The following is a 20,185-nucleotide window of genomic DNA, read 5'->3' on the forward strand; positions in this document are numbered from 1 at the left end:
ATGATGTTAAACTTTTGAATGAGGCAAAAGCATTGAAATATATACATTTAAGTATAGTATGTATGTATAATATTGGTGATCATATTTGAGAGGATACACACACTCTGTCATTTCTCCTATGTCACCTCGGTAATGTATGGTATGTGTTAAAAGTGAACGTGATTTTGAATACAAATATCACAACTGTACAATGAGTGTGTGAGTGAGTGCATTTTCAGCATGTACATGTTCAAGTGTCAGGAGTCTTCCAAAGGCGTGGAAGGTTCTGCAATAGTATTCTACCGGCTGTGTATTGAAAGTGCTGTGGTTAGAGAAAACTTCATGTCCAGTTTAACCATGGAAAAAATACAATAAACACGGTACGATGCACATTAACAGTATATCAAAGAGGAATAAAACAACAAAGTGAGGAGGCAATGTAGAACTGGGAAGGGATAACAGTGTACATTTAACCAATGACAGCATTTACTGACACTCAAATCATGCAATATTACATTTAAATAATTTAATAAGTCCTTCCATGAAAATAAGCACATATTTGACTAATGGTAGCTTTGAATATACATGTTTCAAAATACTAGATTCTCCTAACTTTCCCAAAAATAATTAAAGGCTACTTTTTAATGGGGAACTGGTTTAAATATCTCTCAGAGTGCTCTTTAACTTATTCAATGAAAGTAGCCCATCCTTCACTTGTGTAACCACACAGCATCACTTCAATGCTGGTTCTCCTTAAATACAGTACTGAATCTTCAATAGCAGTGGAAATGCAAAACACACTCAAAACAAACAAACAAAAAAATGATATTCTTGTAGCTTGACAGCCGGATATTTCCTATTGCTAATGAACAGAAGAGTTCACATGACTTTCATTCAGGTAAATGAAGGATAAAAACGATATGACAGTTACCAATTTTACTGATCAACACCTGCTGTGAACCATTTATTTGGGTGTCCTATATTTTTTGTAGAATGCATTCTATGGCAGAAAGTTATATGGGGAGGGGGGGGGGGGGGTGTACCTCCTGGAGGTCTGGAACAGTGGGGTCAGAGTTCATCTATGGCTCCTATCTCTGAAAACATACAATAATGTGTGTTTCGCCACCAACCGAAGCAACGCGAGCCAGGACCACCGCTGACCATGCTGGGCCTCCCAGGCCTGGGCAGACGCGACTAGGAGGAGCGGAGGGTCCGGCAGGAGTGGCAGCAGGCTTTGCTATAGTACCAGTGGCTGCACAGGTTCACCTTCAGGGCCAGCGAGCAGTTTGTGGTGGGACGGTCATTGCAGTTCTCATCTGGAGAAGGTGAAGAGATGATATATTTCACCATCAAGAAACTACCAACAGTTATTAAAGAAATATTCAACAAAACTTTAACAAATTATAAATCTCAAGTATAGCTGAAATAGAACACCCAAATAATTAATTTTCAGACAGAAAATTCTTAAAGAGATCTAGTGCAGCTTTCATGTGGAAAAGGTAGTGGTGATATATATTCAGTTCAATTGAAACAAAACAAAAAACACATAAATAACTAATAACTTAAACTTTAACATACAGTACACATTTAAAGTGTCCTATGCACGATTAAGAGTAGCAGTTAGACCAGACCTGGAGGTTCTGTTGGGCAGGGCTGAAGGGCACAGGTCTGCTTGGCGACAGGCTTGGTCAGTGGGTCACATCCTCTGACCAGCTCCCGTCCCTGGTAGCACTTCACATCCCGCATGCGCACTCCTATCCCACAGGTCTTAGTGCACTAGTTGTGTAACATCGGGGAAACGCACACAAGGAAGTGTTTCTCATGAAAATTATCAAAATATTGATCACAAATTCGGTGTAATTAAGATAATTAATGTCTGGGTGTAGAATGATTCAGTGATTCAATGGCAGATTGATTCAATTCTGCAGTCAGACACTAAAGGAACAATTCTGAAATGGTACTTTTCACCACCGCTGTTCTTGACTATGAGGCTTCCAACACTAACCTGAAGATTGAGCCAAAACAAAGAAACGTAACTGCCAATGAAAGTTACTCCCACAAGTCTTCTATGAGTTTCATGATTAATCACTACTAAAGTAGTGGTAACAATTTATTTGAAAGGTTATCTATTTCATGACCAACAAACTACCAGCAGTTATTAAAAAAGATTCAACAAACCTTTTGTCATTTGTCATCTGTCATCAGTTGATGTAACTATTAGCTGTCTGTCAGATTATATTAACTATCAGACTATCATACCCTAATTTGACCATAAGTTAGAACCATTTTGTGTTCCTTACAGAAAAAAGATGGCTTATTGATAACACATGATGACCCATCAAGGTGAAGTTTGATCAAATCAACAGATTAGTCCCAATTAATCAATTAGGGTGTTCCAGTAGAGTCTCATGAGCTAGCTCACCCCGGACCACGGTGTGGTGTACCACTTGAAGCAGGGCCTCTCGAAGCAGGTGCTCTCGTGCTCAGGGCGATCGCCAGGGTCGCAAGACTCGTCGTCATGGGTCTGGAACTTGCCCCCGGTGATGGCCGCACACTGGACTATCCTCTGCTTGGTGCCACGGCCACATGTGGTGTTGCACTGCGCCAGAGAAAGTAGCTTTTGATTAATCACTCTGTTGCACCTCTATTTCAGCAGCATGTGTAAACACATGAACACTGAAAATATTGGTGCATTTTTAATCTAGATAAAATAAATAATAAGAATAACCAATAATAACTAACTAATAATATTTTAATCTAACTAATATAACTAATACAAATAATAAAATAACATCAATTCAAGTATTGGAAGAAAATGTGAAAACTGAGACAATAGATGCATACAATGCATAGATACATAATATCAGCCAAACTGAGGAAAGAGCTGTTAACGAAATACTCAAAAAGTTATTCTGGCATTAAGTATAACATTATCAAAATATTGCCTCACCCTCTCCCAATCTTGAGCCAGCCAGTGTGGTGGGCAGTCCTTATCCCCGCAGGGGTGAATGGCCAGGGGCTTGTTCTCTGAGGAGCACTGGGTCTCGGGAACCACTCGACCGTCTGGGGTCTTGCAGTATACATGACGAACCATTTTTCCTTGCCCACATGACCCAGAGCACTGAAAGGGAAAACAGCAAACAGCAGCTGAAGAATTCTAACTTCCAACACAGTGAAGGCAGTGCCACTAAATTCAACTGAGCTTGGTGCTTTCCAAGTACTTGCACAGCTCAACCAATTCTGCCTGTGGTTTAACCTCAAGGCTTTCAAATAAAAAAAAAAACAGAACTGTCTACAATCACATGTGTATGACTTTGAGTGCTGTTTCATGGGTTTATCCCAGTAATCCATCATATCTCACCGGCCCCCACTCAGAGACCGTCCACTGTCTCTCACACGGAGGCCCTGTACAGTTCTTGGCCGGTGGTGGACGGGTGGATTCGTCACATGGCCTGGTTTCGTCTGAGCACCTGACGTCACGTGAGACCAGGGCCCTGCTTCCACACTTAGCGGGACACTGCAGTGAGCAAACAAACCAGTCAGATCACTCTCGAACAATTAACTATCACGAAGTTTCATTTGTTCATAACAAGAGAACGTGTAGTCTGTACCACTGCACGTTCTTAGGTCCTCATTATCCAATTAAAGGCACCCTTAACAAGGCTTGCTCTCGTGATCCACCTCTGTTTGAGAAGCGCAATAATAAACAAAGTATGAACATAATATAATGAAATTAACATGATATAATATAGAGGGAAAAAGATCTCAGAATTTCTGTAGCATAGCAGCTCTTTTGCGTTTCAATTTTGGAGGGGGCAGGTTGCTAGGTCGGTAGTCGCCTACAGAGGGCCACTCAGACAATGGCAGAAGTGCCGTTCCATGAGGTTATGTGCCATCAAAATTATTTTGGAAACGTTCAAAAAACTGAAAAACTGTTAAAGGGGACTATGAAGGTTTTTTTTTAGCTTAATTTAATTTACCTTAACTTAACAACTTTGGAGTCATTGGAATGGTTATATGGCTTTTTTTTCAGGGTTGAATGGTGACCGTTTCGCTTCCCTCTAGCGGCTGTGAGCGGAAAAAAACAGCCTTGCAACTTTGGACTGGCGAGCTGTCAGCCTCAGTCAGAAAGTCTCGCGGTTTCACAATGTAACAAATTGCTTTACGGCACTACACACATATATGCCAGGCACTGGCTAGAACAAGGTAACGATGGAGTTTCTCAGACATTTGTCATAGCAGAGCCGGGGAAAAGAAGCAGAAAGCAAGTAAACTGTTGTCGGAGGAACAAAAAAAGAGGAAATGGCAGACTGACTAAGCGAGGAGTGTCGTAAAATATATACTATATAGGGGGAGCTCTGTAAAGACAACTGCGAGCAAAAGGCGAGAAAACAGCGAAGAAATTGCCAAAACTGCATAGGGTCCCTTTAAGTGTGCCTTTAAACAAACACACAAACAATTAATTTTGCCATAACTTTCACACACACACACACACCTCGGACCACTCGGCCACCTCCCACTGAGGGCCGCACGTCGGACTCTTGCAGGGCCGGCGCTCCGGGGGGCGCTCCAGGTCTGCCAGCGTGCAGAGGTCATTGTAGACGGAGCTGTCCAGGCCCGGCGACAGCATCTTCCAGCAACGCACCAGCCGGAACTGGAAGCCCTCGCCGCAGGTGCGCGAGCACTCACTCCAGCTGCTGGCCTCCCACCTGCAGGGGGCGACAGGGAGACGGGGTGAGCAGGGCGCAGCAGCCGCCACCGACAATAGCCACAATTAGAGGTACAGTGCTGCGTTTCAGGTGAAAGGGTTTGTTGACAGGCTGTTGGTATTGGCTCAACGGCAAATCAAATCACACCCCTCTCTTTCTTAATACGGTGTCTTGTGTAATCCCGCTGGATTTTCTTGTAAAAATTGATTTTTTTGCATATTTTGCAAGTATAGAGTCTAAGGAACAAGATTTTTTTTGTCTTCAAATTTTCACAATCCATTTTCACACTTAGATGACATCATCATTTATATAATGCCTAATTAAGACTGGGACTACTATCACTTGGGGGTCAAATGTGAGAAAACACTGGTAAAGAGGGTATTTTGCCTAATTTTTGGGTGCTGATTCTGAATATCATATTTAATTAGCTGATTTTTTAGTTTTAAACCTGCTAATTAGCATTTGCGGCCTAAAACTGGCCTCCATAGGCAACATAGAACGGGTGAATAGGGTAAAAAATGTAACTCCTTGATATTCTTATGAAACTTTACTAGTTGATAATTTATGTAGAGACAATATTTTTTTTGCATTACAAGTTTTCTGAAAATATATGTTTATGGATGTTATTTAACAACATCTCATTAATTATGCACTAATTTGCATACATTTCAATTACAAAAAAAAGAGACATCTGAATATTGGATACATTGAATGTAATCAGGTTCAGGTTTGCCTTCAGAACTTTTTCTAGATTCAGAGCCTTAAAGGACGGCTTGTTCAAGCGCCAGTCCTAGGTTATGCCGATTTCAGTCATCCCTTTATCTTAGAGACGGATGCAAGCCATGCAGGATTGGGGGCAGTTCTGTGACAGGAGATGGATGGGTTACGGCGACCAATAGCCTTTGCTAGCCGGGGCTTGCGGCCAAGTGAGAGGAACATGTCAAATTATAGTGCCATGAAACTCAAACTCTTTGCAGTCAAGTGGGCAATCAAAGAAAAAAAAATGCACGTATCTCCTGGGCAACAAGTTCACCGTGTACACTGACAACAATCCCCTCCAATACCTGCAGTCAGCGAAACTGGGCGCTCTGGAACAGTGCTGGGTTTCTCAGCTTGCCCTCTTTGATAACAACATCAAATATCGTCCTGGGACAGCTAATCACAATGCCGATGCCCTTTCTAGGCTTCCCAGCCACTTTGCGATCTGTGTCACACGGCCTGGACGTTTCCATAGCCAACATGTAAGCCTCGACTGCACCTATCCAAGACTCTTGGATGACAGAATATTGTATGGTGGACACCATCCCTGGTCGAACCAAAAGAGACCTGAAAGTCCTGCAAGGGACTGATCCCTGTATTTCCATATACCTGTGGTTTTGGCAACAGGGACGACCACCTACCTGTTAAGACAACTGGAGTGAACCAAGGGAAGTCCAGCAGCTGATAAAGCAGTGGCCCCAGATACAGGAAGTGGATGGGACCTTGTACCGAGCGATCCAGGCTGCTCCTTCCAGGGATCCAGTGCTGCAGCTTTTACTGGCCAAGGAGTTGTGAGTCGAAGTGCTCACTAGCCTACACAACAACCATGGCCATCTGGGGGTGGACAGGACCACATATTTGATATGCCAGAGGTGCTACTGGCCCCAGATGTGGCATGAGGTGCAAAAGTGGTGTTCTGAGTGTGAGCACTGTGTGGTTGCTAAAGCAAGACAACCCAAGCCAGAACCTTCGGAAATCTGTTCTCACTAAGCCTTTGTAGATAATCTCCATTGACTTTACTCTCTTGGATTGGGCTAGCACAGGACAAGAGAATGTTCTGGTAGTCACAAATGTTTTCTCAAAGTTGACCTAGGCCTTTCCCACCCCTGATCAGAGAGCTTCCACCGTAGCTAAGATTCTAACTGAGAGATGGTTTCATGTGTATGGCGTGCCTAGGAGAATCCACTCTGATCAGGGGCGCAGCTTTGAGGGGGAGCTGTTGAAGCACCTGTGTGACATCTACAGCATAACAAAGAGTAGAACCAGAGGGAACGGTCAATGTGAACATTTCAACAGGAAAAGAAGCGTAAATGGCCCCAGTTGCTCCCTCAGCTCCTGTTCGCCTATAATACCACCATGTACCAGTCCACACAGCACTCCCCATACGAGCTGATGTCCGGTCAGAAGCCAGTTACCAGTCGACCACCTACTTGGAAAAACTGGAGGTGACCACAGGGACAATCCACCGACTGATTGGCTGGTGCAACATCAAGAGTACCTGACTTCTGTCTATGCTAGTGCTAGGAGACACTTAGAAGAGGCTGCAGCATATCGTAGGCATGGTGGTCCTGACACCGTACCCATATTACCACCTTGCACTCTAGTCTTTTTCTAGTGGGCGGTGGTAGTGTAGTGGTTAAGGAGCTGGGCTAGCGTGCAGTAGCCTGAAAGTTGACGGTTCAATTCCCGGCTTCCACTGTTATGCCCTTGAGAAAGGCACTTAACCCCAAGTTGCTCCGGGGACAATGTGATCCCTTGTAATATAGCTGACATACAGTATGTAAGTGACTTTGGTCAAGAAGTGTCTGCTAAATGTAATGTACATGTACACTCTTTTGCAAAAAACATTTTCACGGTCGCCACAAAATCCAGGATACATGGGTGTCCACCAAGTATGAAATTGTGGAGTGTCTGGATGGAATTGGCACACACTATAAGATCAGGCCATATGGGGAGGAGGGCCCCCTTAAGACCATGCATCGCTCCGAGCTTAAACCTGTTCCCACCAGTCAAGATTCATCCAGCCCATCAGCACTGGCTGCTCCACAGCCTCATGGGGGTATCGGGAGGAAGCCATGCCTCGGTAACCCTGCAGTTGGAGAGTTGAGGGTAGCCATAGTCCACACCAGGACTAGTGCTTAGCATCATAGTGACCAAGATGGTGTTAACTTTAGCCTTGACCAACTGTCCCAGGCTCATTTGGAGGGCGTACCAGATTAAAGAGAGCAAATGCACATGGTTTAGTGTCTGACCAATGTTTTTTCCCTTGAGTTATTTGTTTTTTGTATTAGTTCAGGCTGTGAGAGGGCCATCCGTGGTTTGTCTGTCTGTTTGTAACTTATATCCGTGGTTTGTCTGTTTGTTTGTACCTTATATTCTTTTGTTTGTTAATTTTGCCTACTGCTACTTAACTACCCATGCCTGACACCTTTCCCTGGACAATTCCAAAACCGGACTATTTGCACTTTCTCTCACTAAATCATGATTAATGCATTATCATACCGGATACGTAATCATCCCACCTCTTATAACTTTCACCTCAGGTGCTTTAAACACCATGTCCTATTCTCCACACCTGACTATCATATGCATTTGCCATGTGTACAGACCTTACTGTCCGTATTGATCCTAGCCAGATGGGTCAGGCCCTTGAGTCGTGGATCTGCTCGAGGTTTCTTCCTATATGTATTTCCAATTCTAGGGAGTTTTTCCTCGCCCCTGTTACCCATGGGCCTTCTTTCTTTTTTCTTTCTTTCTTTCTTTCTTTCTTTCTTTCTTTCTTTTCTTTTCTTCCTCTTTTCCTTCTCTGATTGCCTACATTCTGTAAAGCGACATGATACATGTGTAATGTTTTGGGGCTCTATAAGCACAATAAATTGAAATTAAATTGAAATTGAGAATCACTTTTCGGACTAGATATAATCGCTTATTTTAAAACATACAGATAAAAACACTAAAGATGGATAGTGAAAATTTGAAGACAAAAAAAATCTTGTTCTTTAGACACTACTTTAGCAAAATATGCAAAAAAATCAATTTTTACATGAAAATCTAGCGGGAGCCTATTTTCCAAACACAGTGTACTGTACTATTCTCCTGAAGAAACATGTTGTGGAACATTTATGACTCGGTCCTAGTTGAGCTAAAGGTGAGCAGTTTGGTGAGTTTGACCAAAGAGGAAGACTACCAGAAGGAATCCCTGAAGATGTCAAAAGTCTATAGGTGGTGAAACACAGGGCAACACTTGCCCTTGCTCAAAAATATGCCCTGTGCACCGTCACATCAAGTGAATGAATACGTTGGGTCTGGTCTCCCACCTGGGCTGGCACTCCCTGCCAATGCAGAAGTCGTGGACAGGCTCGGGTCGGGTGAGAGCATCACAGTGTCTGTCCTCCACCTCCACACCGTCGTAACGAACACACATGGCGAAGGATCTGGACACACCTGGCAGGAATGATGGAGAAGTCTGACCACTTAGAAAAAACTCATTCTCAAGACATAAAAAACAGGGGTTAAAGGGTGTGTATTTTATCTAGTTTGGAGCTTGTGGTTTATGTCATGTTACTTCCTGTAAGGCAGACGCCGGAGTGTGTGTGACTGTCTGTGTGTGTTCCATCTTCTTCGGTACCTGTGGTGTATATCGTGGCTTCCTGAGGTGGAGATTTGTGTGTGTCTGTCTGTCTGTCTGTCTGTCTGTGCGCTTGCGTGTGAGTGTGTATGTGCATCAGTTTATGTGTATGCATGCCTGTGCGTGTGTCTGTGTTCTTCTGTGTGTGTGTGTCTGTGTGTGTTTGTCTGCTTGTGTCTGTGAGTGTATGTGTGTAGGTGTGTGTGCGTGTGTGTGTGTGTGTGTGTGTGTGTGTGTGTTTCATGTGAGTTATTACCGATGGAGCAGGTCATGCTGCAGGGCTCTTGAGAGGAGAGTTTCCAGCGGTACATGTCAGCTGGACTCAGCTTGAAATTCTTCTGCAGGAATTTCTGATGATTTCTAAGCAGGAAGATAAGACATCCCCATAAAACACCACAGCCACTGTGTGTGTGTGTGTGTGTGTGTGTGTGTGTGTGTGTGTGTGTGTGTGTGTGTGTGTGTGTACAGACAAGTACACAGACAAGTACAACAGTTTCAACTGGCCTAGACCTATAATTGCCTAATCTCTTTGCCACAGTTTAATATCTTTGTGAAAACGGTCATTGGCTGGAATTAGACAGTGTATTAGTATTTTTCACATGCACACAATGAAGCAGCACAACCCAATGACCCACTAATTCACCTTGCCAATACAGACACACACTATGGAACTACCTCTGTATCAGAGCCAATGATATCTACTATGTCACTGCGGTGACATTATTACACCTTGAAATATGGCTCAAAGAAGAATCCTGAATTTATTTTTGTTTTTTACTCTTTCTCTCCTTTTGTTTGCTGTGCGTCTGCATCCCCTCGCCATGCGAGAAGGGCAGCGCGGTCATGTGATGTGTTTTATGGTCCCTGGCGGTGGGGCTGGTGAGGCGCTGCTTGGACGACGCACTGGGGAAGCTAACATGAATTATAAAAATGATGGAGTGCGATTCCAGCCAGGCCCTCAGCTTGGCCGACAATCCTGCTTGGCAGTCGCTGAACGTCTACGCAGCGAGCGAGTGGGAAAGAGCACGGCTGCAGAACCAGAGAGAGAGAGAGAGAGAGAGAGAGAGGGAGAGCAGCAGGAGAGAGAGAGCAGTAGAGAGCAGGAAAGAGAGAGAGAGAGCAGGAGAGAGAGAGAGAGCAGGAGAGAGGGAAAAAGAGAGAGGGAGAGAGAGAGAGAGAGAGCATGAGAAGGAGAGAGGGGCCCAGAGCACATTCCATTTCCTGGACCATGGTCTCTTCCCTCAGCTGAGACTATCCAGCATGTCTACAGAGCCTCCACTGCAGGCCAGAGGGAGAGCACAAAGGTAATAAGACGTCTGTGGTCTGATTAGAATCCAAATAGAACAATAATTCTACCTGACTACTCCGATATGGAAGATGATATAATATGTTCTGTAACAGGGTAATAAACCCAAATGATAACGCACTGACAGAATGAGAGGAGACCTCACATTCAGCACTCAGCACTCCATCAGCATCTCTGCTTTCAATCAGAAGTGAGTTTCATTGAGTACCAAGGTGTCTTTGACTTGCAGGGTGTGTATGTGTGTGTGTGTGTGTGTGTGTGTGTGTGTGTGTGTGTTTCGTCACCTGGTTCGACTTGTGCGGTTTCCGTTCCTCAGCCCAGGGAATATGGTCCTGTTCAGGAGGGGTAAGTCTCCCGTCTCGTTGCTTCTGCGCCCCAGCGTGAACTCCAGCAGAGTGGAGCTGTTCAGACTGAAGCCGGCGTTTGACTCCAGGCTGCCATAGTCCAGCTCCAGCGGGCCCATTTCGGCCGAGAACTGCCCCTCGCCCTGCGTCAGGAGCTGATTGGTCGTGATGTTGACCATCAGCTTGTCCTGACCGACTGACTCGCCCATCAGCACTCGCCAGATGAGGTTCTCCGAGTCGGACAACTTGTCTCCGAGCCTGTTGGGAGTGGCTAACGGTGGGGCGACCAAGCTACTGGGTTGGCTGCTGTTTCCCTCTGTGGAGAAGACGGATCAGGTGCGAATAAGGAGACATCTGCACAGTCATTGAAGAAGTAGATATAATTGAAAATACAAACTTGTGTCAATGAATGTGAAGTCACAAATTGAACCTGCATATAATGCCTCTACAATACCAACTGAAAGGTTCTCTAAATTACATGTTTGAGATGAGTATAATATGATAGAGCATGATAAAAAACTCACATTGATAGAAGCACCTGTATGTGAGTTTAGCAGTAAGCGAATTTTGATGGTGAGTGGACAGTTAAGGAAATCTCCCATGATGCATCTGGAGGCCTTTAACCATTCTTCCCGACGTCTAAAAACACCAGAGATGGCTGACCCACCCTGATGCGGAGGGCCCACTACAGAGCTATTTGTCTATTTTTAGAGGTGGTGTGTTGGCGATGAGTGAGAGAGGGTGGCTTAAAAATGCTCACTGAATTTTTCATCCCTCTGCGCTCATCTTTCGGGTGTATGTTCATGAATAATAGAGGGAGCCTATGGGCCAGCAAAAAGAGTATCTCTGAGGGAAAAGAACCATCTAGTGTTTCACGGTATCTGGGTTGTAAGGTACTGATGCATGCGCCACTCACTGGGCGTCCGGCACTCTCCACAGAGAGCCTATCCATACTGGGAGGCCATAATGGCACTGAGGGTCAGAACAGATGGGTTTTGGTCTTAAAGGATGGGAAAGGTCAAAATTTGACCCGCAAAGTAATGATGATAGTGTGGTGATGAGAGGGGCTCTTTTTTATTAAGCTAATGGAAGGTTTTTATGTAAACATATTTAGAGAGTAGTAACATCACAGACCCTATATTTGGGCAAGCTCTTTGCTGTGTGTGTATTATTTGGAAATGAATAAGTTACAAGGGGACTGACCATTTTGAGAATTTGTCAACATGTAAGATCGGCCAATCATAACAAACAAGGAGTGGATTCAGAGAATGTCGAAATGGCCAGAACCTTGGGTTCACGTGTGAGTTGGAAGCAGAAGAACTGTGTTCATGTGTGTGTGTGTGTGTGTGTGTGTGTGTGTGTGTGTGTGTGTGTGTGTGTGTGTGTGTGTGCCACCCTCACCTGAGAGCCCTGGCTGCTGTGGCGTCGCCGGAGCCCCTCCATCCTCACAGTCCACGCCTGCGGCCGTTTCTGCGTACACCTCGTTGGACACCTGGCCGATCTTCTGGCCCTCGTCGGCTCCGCCGGCCGCAGTCTCCGGGCCCGTACCGGGCCTCAGCAGGCGGCCGGGCTCGCCCTCCTGACCCACACTGTCGTACACCGTCTCGTTCTGCGTCAGCACACGGCCCACTTCCACCGAGATGTCTCCATTCCCTCCGGCGTCCGGCCCAGTGTACAGCGGGGGCTGGGAGACCGGAGGGAGAGCGTCCCGAAGAACTGTGTACTCGTAGGTGATGTAGGGGTTCCGACCGTTCTGGTTCCATACCTTGGAGGACACAAGATAGAGTCTAATGTGGATGCAATCATTGTCTCGGACTGTTCTGTTAAGGAAAAGTGCACGACAAGATCCCTTTTTAGCTATCTGAATATTTGTCATCATTCTACTTCTTTAAACTGAGGGCAAATGAGAAAATATGACTGTATTATGATTACAGAATATTATTCTATACCTAACTATGAATGCCACCAACTGGTAAGGTTTTGTCCTAAAATAGTGAACAGTGTATTACAGTGAACAGTAAATAGTTTTTAGTACTAATAAACTCATTACTTTATTACCTGAACTCACCATAGCACTCAGAGTGTAACCTGTATGACCCTGAAGGATTTAAGGGCTACGACAGTTAAACGTCAGTGAAGTTTACATACTATATAATTCAACTCTGATGCATTGGTCAGTACAGTAGATGAAAAAAAACCAGGCACCCAGATGGATTTGCATCAACTCCACAGCACTAGATGAATCTGACACTAATCCAAGACTCCGAGAATGACAACACACAGTAGCTTCATTCAGCATTACAGTGCAAAGTGCTTGCTCAAGTCAGTCCCCCTTGAGATATATGCATCACACTCAGTCAGCATCACAGATGCCAGAGCTGTGGCCAGCACTTTCAATCAAACGCGGGGCTTGCCAGCCAGTGAGATTACCCAGTGGGCGCTTGGCGGCGGAGAGAGGACCTCGGCTACAGTACCAGAACATTGATGGGCTGGTCGATGGGCCCTTTGGCCACGATGTACTCGATCCCTGTTTCGTACACATCAGTGGGCCGCCGGTACTTGAAGATGGTTCCTGCAGCGTGGAAGTTCTGAGGGGCGTCCACTTTGTATGCGCCGTTGAAGAAGAAATTCCCAGCCTGGTCTGTCACAGCTGGAGGAATGAGAGGAAGGCTCTTTTTTTTTTAGGAAATCAGAGGAAATCATGTCCATCGCTTAATGAACAGACAAGCTCACATCAAATGCACAGGTTGGCATTTCTTATCAACCAAAAGATATTAATGTAAAAGCTTTCTTCACTGCTGAGCGAGGGGTGCAAGTTAAAGTACTCTAAAAATGTAAATGACTTTTAAGATACAATATGTGCGCCTACACATCCCCCATGTTGTCAATTCTGTTTTTTATTACTGCTCTTAACTTGTGAAAGAGATGCTTCAATTTTAAGGTCAGCAATTTGTGCCAAAACTGATGGACTGATATTCTTCCATGGCAATGTCTGTTTGTTGTTTGTTAGGGGTTACCATACCTAAAATATCAGCTGACTTTTTCCTCTCAATTATCTGGATATCCCATGAGCCCTCTGGGATTTGAGTGATGAAAGAATATCCTTCATAAAAAGACAGAGCCATTTTTAAATCAGTGAGATAAAATGATATAGTTTCTCTTTGTAAATGTATGGTTTTCATTTCCTAACATTTAACATAAATGCATTAAGTAATTATTTGTTTTATTGCAATTAATACTCCAACATGAAAGATAGTGAGAGGGTTGAAAGAAACTTTTTTCAGCATTAAATCCATAAGAAGAAGCAACTTAAGAAGAACATCTATAATGTTTGGCAAGTTTACAAATGGCAAGTTTACCACTCTTTAGCTCAACTGTATGTGACAGTGTGGAAAAGTCGTCCTACCCAGAGTGGAAGCCCCACGTCGGAAGTTGCCGGTGACTCTGCTGCAGCTGCTGCCATCCCCTTGACAGACACCACACTTGTCCAGTATTTTGGAGGAGAAGAGCACTCCATCGCACCCGATTGGCTGGGTAACAATAAGATAAGGCCCTTCCAAACCTTACTCACTCTAAAGGAAGTCATGAATATGCACTATTACAGTCTCGAGAGCTGTCTTCTCTTTTACACAGCGGGGAAAGGGTAATTTGATTCATTTCTAAGGTCTGAAACAACCTTGTGTCCATTTGGTGAGGGCCAAATTGTTACATTACACACCCTTGTGAAAATTCCTTTGTCCTGGCATTGACGTCACAACAGGAGCCACAAAAATGTACTGTTACAGTATTACTGGGGTTGGAAATTCCAGGTTTAGAGAGCGAAAGTCCTCACCGGTATTTTTTGTCAGCCACCTGGATTTGCTAAGCCCAATTCCTGGAGCAGGAGGCAGAGACCCCCCCACCCCCCCTACCCCACCTCTCCCTCACACTCCCCCTGAGTGAAATCAGCTGTCTCAGGAGCAAAACCATGGCTGCACTATATCACTTTCACTCTCTCGACCTGAACCCTTTCCACCGCCACACACCACAGTGTGCTGAATGAGACCTCAACAATAATAATAACACGTGGAAAGACGCGGGTTTGCGGTTGCCTACCGTACCTCACACCTGCCATTTACACACACTCCCCTGTAGCTGCTGTACTTGCAGGACGTGCCGTCCCGAGCCGGCACCATGAGCTGCCGCTGGCCATCCGTGGTCGTGCAGTGCAGGTCACAGGGGTTGCTGGAGATATGCACATAGTCGTCTGCGAGATAAAGACAAGTCTGTTTTTTATTGTCATTTGTTTACCATTAGACTTTTTTATCTAAAGGCTGACTGCACAAGTCTTGAACTGATATACACAGTTTCTCCTTTGAGACAGATTGCCATCTGCATACAGACACCAGACATTAGTCTTAGTCAAACATTTCCAGACACCTCAGTATTGACTTTATTTAGAGATATCTCACTTCGGCTGGCTTATCAGCGTCCCATCTTAAATGTTTTGTTTCATGAGTATGCTTCATTAAGGGCAGTTATTCTGAGCTTGCAAGACCACATAAACAGTCCCAGTTACCGTTCCAAATATGGTTGGTGGAGGTAGGGGAAAAAAAGAATGTGTTCAGTGCAAACAAATAAACAATTATTAATGTATTTACCAGGGTAAAGGGGTTTCCAATCATAGCTTTTGCCATTGTAAACCTGTGAATTGAAAGACCAGCACTGCTCCTCTCTGAAGCTGCTTCCAGTCGAGGGGCAATCCTGCAATATACGTAACATGATTATTGAACAAGACGTACATTCCACCACTTTACCGTCATGGAGGTCTTAAAGAGGTAAAATATGAACTGTACTATTAGAGCCAAGGTTAAACCTATCCTAGCCAGCTGAGGGAGAAAAGATAAAACAAATTTAACGATACTGTATAAAATACGAATGAATGTCTTGAGTGGTATTTGAGTCCTATTTTATAGGTGTCTGGGGTTCAGAGAATAAACTGACCTTGGTATTGCAGAGGCGGTATTTTTTGGCACTGCCTGTACAGGTCATATTGTTCTTGCCAGCTGTTGTTCTCTTTCTTGAGATGGGAAAGTTCTTGTTAGTGTTGAAATGCAGGCGAAAATAATACATTTGGCATGTAAATGTGCTATTTAATTCTTTTTCACAAGTCATAGTGCCAAACATGGTGCGACTTTTAAGCCACACATCCAGATTAAAGACTGACCTTTGCTTTAGACAGTGTCTCTCTTGTGACATCACTCCACCTCCACAGGTACGCGTGCATGCAGTCCATTTAGCCCACTCTCCCCACCAGTATGTGGTTACTTCCTGTTCATCCTCCAAACTGTTAGAAGCGACGCCCTCCTCCTAAAGTAAACAGCTTGACTTTCAGCATCATGATAATCAAATGACTGAAATGTCAGTAATGTTTGAAATTGTAAACTGTGATTGATTTAGGTCCAAAAATAGAACCCTGTGGTACACCATAGATTGAAAATTGAGTTATACCAACTAACTAACTAATAAACCAAACATTTTTTTCTTGGATTACATAAGTAATCTGTTAATTAAAACATTGCTTATCCCGTTTTTGCTCGCAAAAGTTGAACAATCAATATTCCAGAAATAAATTAAGACAAAAAGGTTACACTTTTACACTTGACAGTATCGACATAACAGTGACATGACACTGTCATGAATGTGTCCTAAACAAGTCATAAACGTTTATGACATAATGCTTCTGTTATTAAGTGACATTCGGTTTTTGTCATAACAAGTTAGGGTTAGGTTTAGGGTTAGGGTTAAGATTAGGGTTAGGGTTAGGGTTTATGTGTCGTGACAGTGTCATATGTTCATGACATTGTCATGTCACTCTTATGTCGATACTGTCAAGTAAAGTGTTACCGAAAAAAATAGATGAAAAACTATGAATATGTTATATATGTACTGGTTTACATGCTGTCACTGGATTGAAACTATTTAAGTGAATCTGATGTCTACCAACCTGTCCTCGGCTTGAGAGGTTTCCCAGGGAAAGAGAAAGTGTCACAATACCCATCAAAACCAGGCTGCTTTCTATCCACTGCTCTCCTAACACAATCCTCATTCTTAAGGGAAGAGAAACACGAACAAGAGTGAAACAAGAAAGAGTAAAAGCCAAAGTGTGTTAGTCATTTTGACTCTGTGAATGTATTTGGAGCATCACAGTGTGGAGACAGGGAAGAATGACATGTTGATTTAACAGATAGACTCTTGGCCATTTTACAAGTAAAGGTGTAGACAGTTAAGACTGACCTACAAATGAAAGGCTTTTCAACTATGTCAGCGAGAGCTGATTATCAGTAAGGTATAGAAGGGCTCAAAATCACACATAGGTGCATATAGGCAGACACGTATGCACAACACTCATATGCACATATGGTGTACCAACAAATAAAGGCACACACACACACACACACACACACACACACACATGCACGCACATACACACACACAAACACAGACACACACACACATCCTGTCCCAGTTCCAAGAAACCACCCTTGGCCTATCTGAACCCCCGTACTGAACTCTCTCTCTCCCTCAAATCTCTCCTCATCAGAACCATGACTTAAGGTAGCCTTCTCAAAATAAGCAAGCAAATCATCGGGCTCTGTTTGCAGTCTGGCTTTCTCTGGCACTAAATATTAGTGACAGGTGTCTTAGACTGCCCGCAGGAGCACCTGGACTTCATTAGGCTCCCAGACGCAGCTGGAGCAGGTCCAGCTTGCCAAACACACTGTCTCCCACCGACTACACCAGGGCTGTCATGGCTGAGACAAACCTTCCTCCTCAGAGACTCCCAGGCCACAGAGGAGAGTAAACACAGTCCCAGCCCCCCACCTAACTTCTTCCACTCCCACACCAGCACCACCACCACCACCACCACCACCAACACCACCACCCCACCCCAGCCCCGGCCGGCTCTCTCCCCCTGCCAGCCCCCCAGGCCAAGTGCTTCCTGCTTGGGGGAGTGTTTTTCTTTCCCTGGCAGGCAGCAGACAGACAGCAGGGCTGTCCCTGGGGGGACGCGCGAGCGCAAGGGCCTGTCTGGAGGCCGCTCGAGGAGACTCATCCTTTCTGGGAGAGTGGCTCCAAACCAGACTCAGCTTCCTCCTTTCTCAGCAGCCTTCTCACGTTTACAGCCCAAGTGGAAAATTGATGGTGCAGTTGTTCCCCCTCTCCTTTCACTTTCTTTCCTCCCTCTTTCTCTCTCTCCATTCCTCTCCCTCTTGTCTCTCTATTTCATGCTTTCTCTCAGTTTTCTTTTTTTTTAGTCTCTCTTGTGTGTTAATTCCCTTGTGTTGTCCCCATGAAGTAAGGCAATCAGCTGAAGGGATTGGTTGACTGGGGGAAGTTAAGGTGAGGTCAGCCATGCCTGTTTGCCTGCGGTCAGATGTGTCGGAGCGAAGATGCTACAGAGAGGACTGGAGACAACAGCGCTCACACTGGCTGCAGAGACCCATCAAGTGCCTGTCAGCCAGTTTCTCAGCAGAATAACCACTATGGCCGACATTGTTAACTCACAACCCACAACAGCCCTGTCTCTCTCTCTCTCTTTCTCTGTAAAAAAAATCGCTTTCATCCTCAAAATGTACCCAGTGGACATTCCCCACATTCCACAACACTTCACTGAAATGTTTGGACTTTTGGTATCCTCAAATGTGGCAAATCTGCTCAGACTGACTTCACAGGCAGATATTCTTGTGTTGTTCTTAGGCATATTGTTTCAGCTGAACAAGTTATGCTCTAGTCAACTTGCAAGCTGTCTTGCGAGCCTGAAAGCTGATTTGATTTCCTGGAAGAGCACTCGATCTGGACAGCTCCATCGTGTCTTGTTCTCTCAGATCCAAAACTGCAATACTGAAAATTGATTTTGTGCTTAACTTGAAAATAATGTAAACAATCTGCCCCTAATAAATGATATCTAATTCAATACATATTTATACAGCACTACACCTTATTAGAAGTTCTAATCTTTTATAAGACAAAACAATAACATCACAACGAGACAAGTTAAATGCCTTGCATAATGCATTTAATTAACATTACATAACACCCCAGTTTGCACCAAAACAATGAACAAAAACATTAAAACGGACTAGCCCCTGCGGTCTTTACAGTTGTTTCTCATTTTGCCCTGTTATACCACACCTTGAATAATCTGGGGTCATGTCCTCACACTACCCGCTACAAGTGAGATAACCTGCCCCACTGCCTAGTGTCTGACCACACAGCACATTCTTCTATGTTTGATGCTAGCTTTCTCTAAGCCTCTCTGCTCCAGTGCAAAGCCAGTTAAGAAGATGCAACATTTTTGGACTGGAACATTACTTGGCCTTTGGTGTCACCAAAACGCAGCCTCGCTGTCTGCCATTTCTGAGCGTGCGCTCTTACTGTAGCTCATCTATGTCATCTGAGAGCGCCAGGATGGGTGTTCTGCCTGGAAGTGGAAATTGCATTACCAGTCCCCCTTGAACTGGCAGACAGCAGTCAACTCTAGTTTTTCTGGCTCTGGCACAATGTGCCGGCAGAAGAGTAAACATTATTATTTCGGTCTGTTCTTGCTGTGGGCCCCGGGACGGCATCCTCTTTGGATCCCTAGAAACTGCCCAGACTGGACTGCCCCTCACACACACACACACACAAAACACACATTACACATTGTGACAGACAGACAGGCAGACAGACAGACACACAGGCAGACAGGCATCCACACAGGACAGACAGGCAGCCAGACGTGAACACTGAGGTCCTGTGTGAAAGAGTGGCACTCACCTGACTGCAGTCCACTGGGCTGTTGCAGACTTGTGTGCAGCTGGCTCAGTGTGAGTGGTGGCCGGCCGTTGTGGTGCCGCTGTGAAGATGTGTCTTTTGAGGAGAGTAAGGTGTGTGCCTGCATCCCTCCTCTCCCCCTCCCTCTCTTCCTCCTTTCTCTCCCTCTCTCCCTCGATACACGGCAACAGAGGAACAGAGTGGCAGAGTGAGAAATACATAAAAAGTTTCTTTCTTCCTTTCTTTCTTTCTCTCTCTCTCTCTCTCTCTCTCTCTCACCCCCTCTGTCTCCCTCTCTCCTGCCCAGTGCCAAGCACTGAGCCGCTGCTACTACTGCTGCTGTGCAATACAGCAGAGCCGGCTAGCGTCACACCCAGCCAAGCGGTTCGCAGACAGACAGGGAGGAAGTTGTTGTTTCCCACGGAGACCCCCTCCCTCACACACACACACACACACACACACACACACACACACACACAGTCCCCACACTTCCCCTCCCCTTTTCCCCGGTTCCATTCCCACCCCCTACCCCAGAGCGGCAGTCATGCCATGGTGTCTCTCTGTGTCTCACCTTTCATGCCTCCTGCTGCCAGCTCTTTTTTTGCTGTGGTAACACTGCCACACCTGGCACTGTGCATTGTTTGGGTTGCCGAGCACAAGAGCG

At 44.9% G+C, this 20,185-nt stretch overlaps 1 protein-coding gene across 1 annotated transcript; it reads right to left on the bottom strand.

Moving 5' to 3' along the window:
* Positions 1-1,019: 1,019 nt before the first annotated feature.
* Positions 1,020-19,631, bottom strand: LOC143105685 (ADAMTS-like protein 2). The gene is made up of 19 exons (XM_076269755.1): positions 19,525-19,631; positions 16,712-16,814; positions 15,932-16,074; positions 15,709-15,784; positions 15,366-15,468; positions 14,826-14,971; positions 14,132-14,255; positions 13,748-13,828; positions 13,200-13,375; positions 12,127-12,490; positions 10,666-11,041; positions 9,332-9,435; positions 8,765-8,891; positions 4,475-4,688; positions 3,341-3,496; positions 2,930-3,100; positions 2,402-2,578; positions 1,611-1,755; positions 1,020-1,295 (listed from the first exon to the last, which is right to left on the bottom strand). Exons 2-19 carry the CDS (start codon positions 16,811-16,813, stop codon positions 1,174-1,176), a joined length of 2,907 nt encoding a protein of 968 aa, XP_076125870.1. The 5' UTR covers position 16,814; positions 19,525-19,631; the 3' UTR covers positions 1,020-1,173.
* Positions 19,632-20,185: the final 554 nt, after the last annotated feature.

Source organism: Alosa pseudoharengus, unplaced genomic scaffold (assembly GCF_046254945.1).
Source record: "Alosa pseudoharengus isolate Yale_2024_CS ecotype anadromous, Long Island Sound unplaced genomic scaffold, YU_APseudo_1.1 YU_APseudo_1.1_scf_6, whole genome shotgun sequence".
In the NCBI taxonomy this organism is placed as follows: domain Eukaryota; kingdom Metazoa; phylum Chordata; class Actinopteri; order Clupeiformes; family Clupeidae; genus Alosa; species Alosa pseudoharengus.